Raw genomic sequence first — 2,206 nt, forward strand, 5'->3', positions numbered from 1 at the left:
TATTATAATATATATATAATATATATCATATATATAATTGAGAAGTGTGTTGTACATAATGGCACATACCTGAACGTTCTTATATTATACGAAAAACAAGTTCTTTTTTTTTTTTTTTTAATTGATCTGATATATATATATATATATATATATATATATATATATGTATATATATTTATGTGTATATTATGAAAAGATGGAAAACATTAAGTCTAAATAAGAATTTTTTATAAAGCATATACGGCATAATTACTACGTAGGAGGATAAATATATACATGGTCTTATATTCACCTTAACAAATATATGTACATATATATATATATATATATATATATTTTATGTATTTTATAATTTTTGTCATTTTGTTATATTTTTTTATATTTTTTTATTTTTTTATTTTTTTATATATTTTTATATTTTTATATTTTTGCTTTATTATGATAAGAAGAAAGTGGAGTAAAATAAAATTGGCAATATATTTTATTGCATTTTATTACTTAATAAAAATAGATGAAAAATGTTTTTTAATAAAAGAGGGAGAATTCGATTTGTCTATTACGAATGTACATGAGAATAATTATATGATATCGGAAAAATATAATAAGTATTATATATTATCCTTATTATATATATTTGGAGGAATATTAAAAGAAATATATGATAATAAAATATTTGTTAAAAATATGAGTTGTAATAATTTTATGGTATCTTCAAAAGTTATATATGGTTTATATAATGATATGAATTATAGCAAATATTCCAATTTTTGTTTTTCCAAGAATTCAAATAATGGTGTTGTTATTTTATCTAACTTGTATGTCCCTAATACAAAATTTTTAATATTAGATAAAAGTGATGAGGAAATATATAATTATGGAAAAAAGAAAAATGGGAAAACATGTGAAGATTTAGAAAAAGTTGCATTATTTGTACACCCATTAAATGATATTCCTCCTGAGCTTATGAACAAAACGTATTTTGTATACCAAAAAGATATCGATAAATCACTTACAGATAAAAAATTAAATTTTATTTTATTAAATTGTGGGAATAAAATTAAAAACGCTTTCAAAATTGAATTTAAAAATAATATGAACTTTTTGAAAAATCATTTCTCATGTGAAGAGCAAGGTATAACATGTAAATAAATACAAGTATTATATTGAAATGTTTATACGATTTTTAATTTATACATTGCATTTATATATATGTATATATATATATATATATATATATATATATATATATATATATATTTATTTATTTATTCATTTATACCCATTTGTGAACATTTTAGGCCTTTTTGAAATTCACATGCTGCTGATAGTACTACTATTTGTCTTGTCCTTGGTATATTATAGAAAAAGAAAAAACTTAAGTAACACAAATAATGTATTGAAGGAAGCTATACACTGTTCTTATTTATTCTTCCTGCTTTCTAATATATTATATTTTATACATTTAATATCTTATGCATTCAATGGATCTGGCTTTAGTATTCTCAAGGTACTAAGCCAAATATACGAAGCCATTTTTGATTGTTTCATTCTTGTAATCATATATTATATATTTAATAATGACATGCAAAAGAAAAAAGAAGAAACAATAAGGGTAGCTTTTACATATTCCATATTAAAATTTATTTACATCTTATTTGAGATACAAAATAATCAGGAATTGGATTTATATTCAACTTTACACTCAAGTGAGCAAACATGAAAATATTAAATGTACATAACAAACGAGTATATATATATATATATATATATATATATATATATATATGTATATATGTATATATATATTTATTTATTTATGTTTATTTTCCCGTATAGTTGTGGCTCTACCCTTTGTTGTTTATCGTATAATAGTTGCAGGTAAAAATTAATGAAAAGAAGACTATTAAATAAATAAATAAATAAAAATATATATATATATATATATATATATATATATATATATATATATGTATGTATTTATGTATGTATGTTCCTCTTTTAATCTCTTCAGTGTTAAATTATGATAACAGCAAAAAATTGCTCAAGGAAAAAACACAAGTGGATGAAAAGTTCTATGTCCTTTTTGACACATTTTTGTTAGTTAAAAAAAAAAAAAAGGAATATATATAAATATATTTATTTATAAATTAATTATATTCATCTTTATTTATTTTGAGATATATATTGTATATATATATATATATAT

General features: G+C 19.2%; 1 protein-coding gene across 1 annotated transcript in view; it reads left to right on the plus strand.

Moving 5' to 3' along the window:
- Nucleotides 1-438: 438 nt before the first annotated feature.
- The window catches only part of PRSY57_0420000 (serpentine receptor, putative), a gene marked incomplete at both ends in the record, with an annotated part of 2,085 nt that continues 317 nt past the window's right edge, over nucleotides 439-2,206 (plus strand). Inside the window, 4 exons of the mRNA XM_020114528.1 lie at nucleotides 439-1,132; nucleotides 1,299-1,706; nucleotides 1,837-1,878; nucleotides 2,012-2,096. Coding sequence (XP_019970805.1) covers nucleotides 439-1,132; nucleotides 1,299-1,706; nucleotides 1,837-1,878; nucleotides 2,012-2,096 — 1,229 coding nt within the window. Of the gene's footprint in view, nucleotides 1,133-1,298; nucleotides 1,707-1,836; nucleotides 1,879-2,011 lie in introns of the transcript that reaches the window.

Source organism: Plasmodium reichenowi, chromosome 4 (assembly GCF_001601855.1).
Source record: "Plasmodium reichenowi strain SY57 chromosome 4, whole genome shotgun sequence".
NCBI lineage: Eukaryota > Apicomplexa > Aconoidasida > Haemosporida > Plasmodiidae > Plasmodium > Plasmodium reichenowi.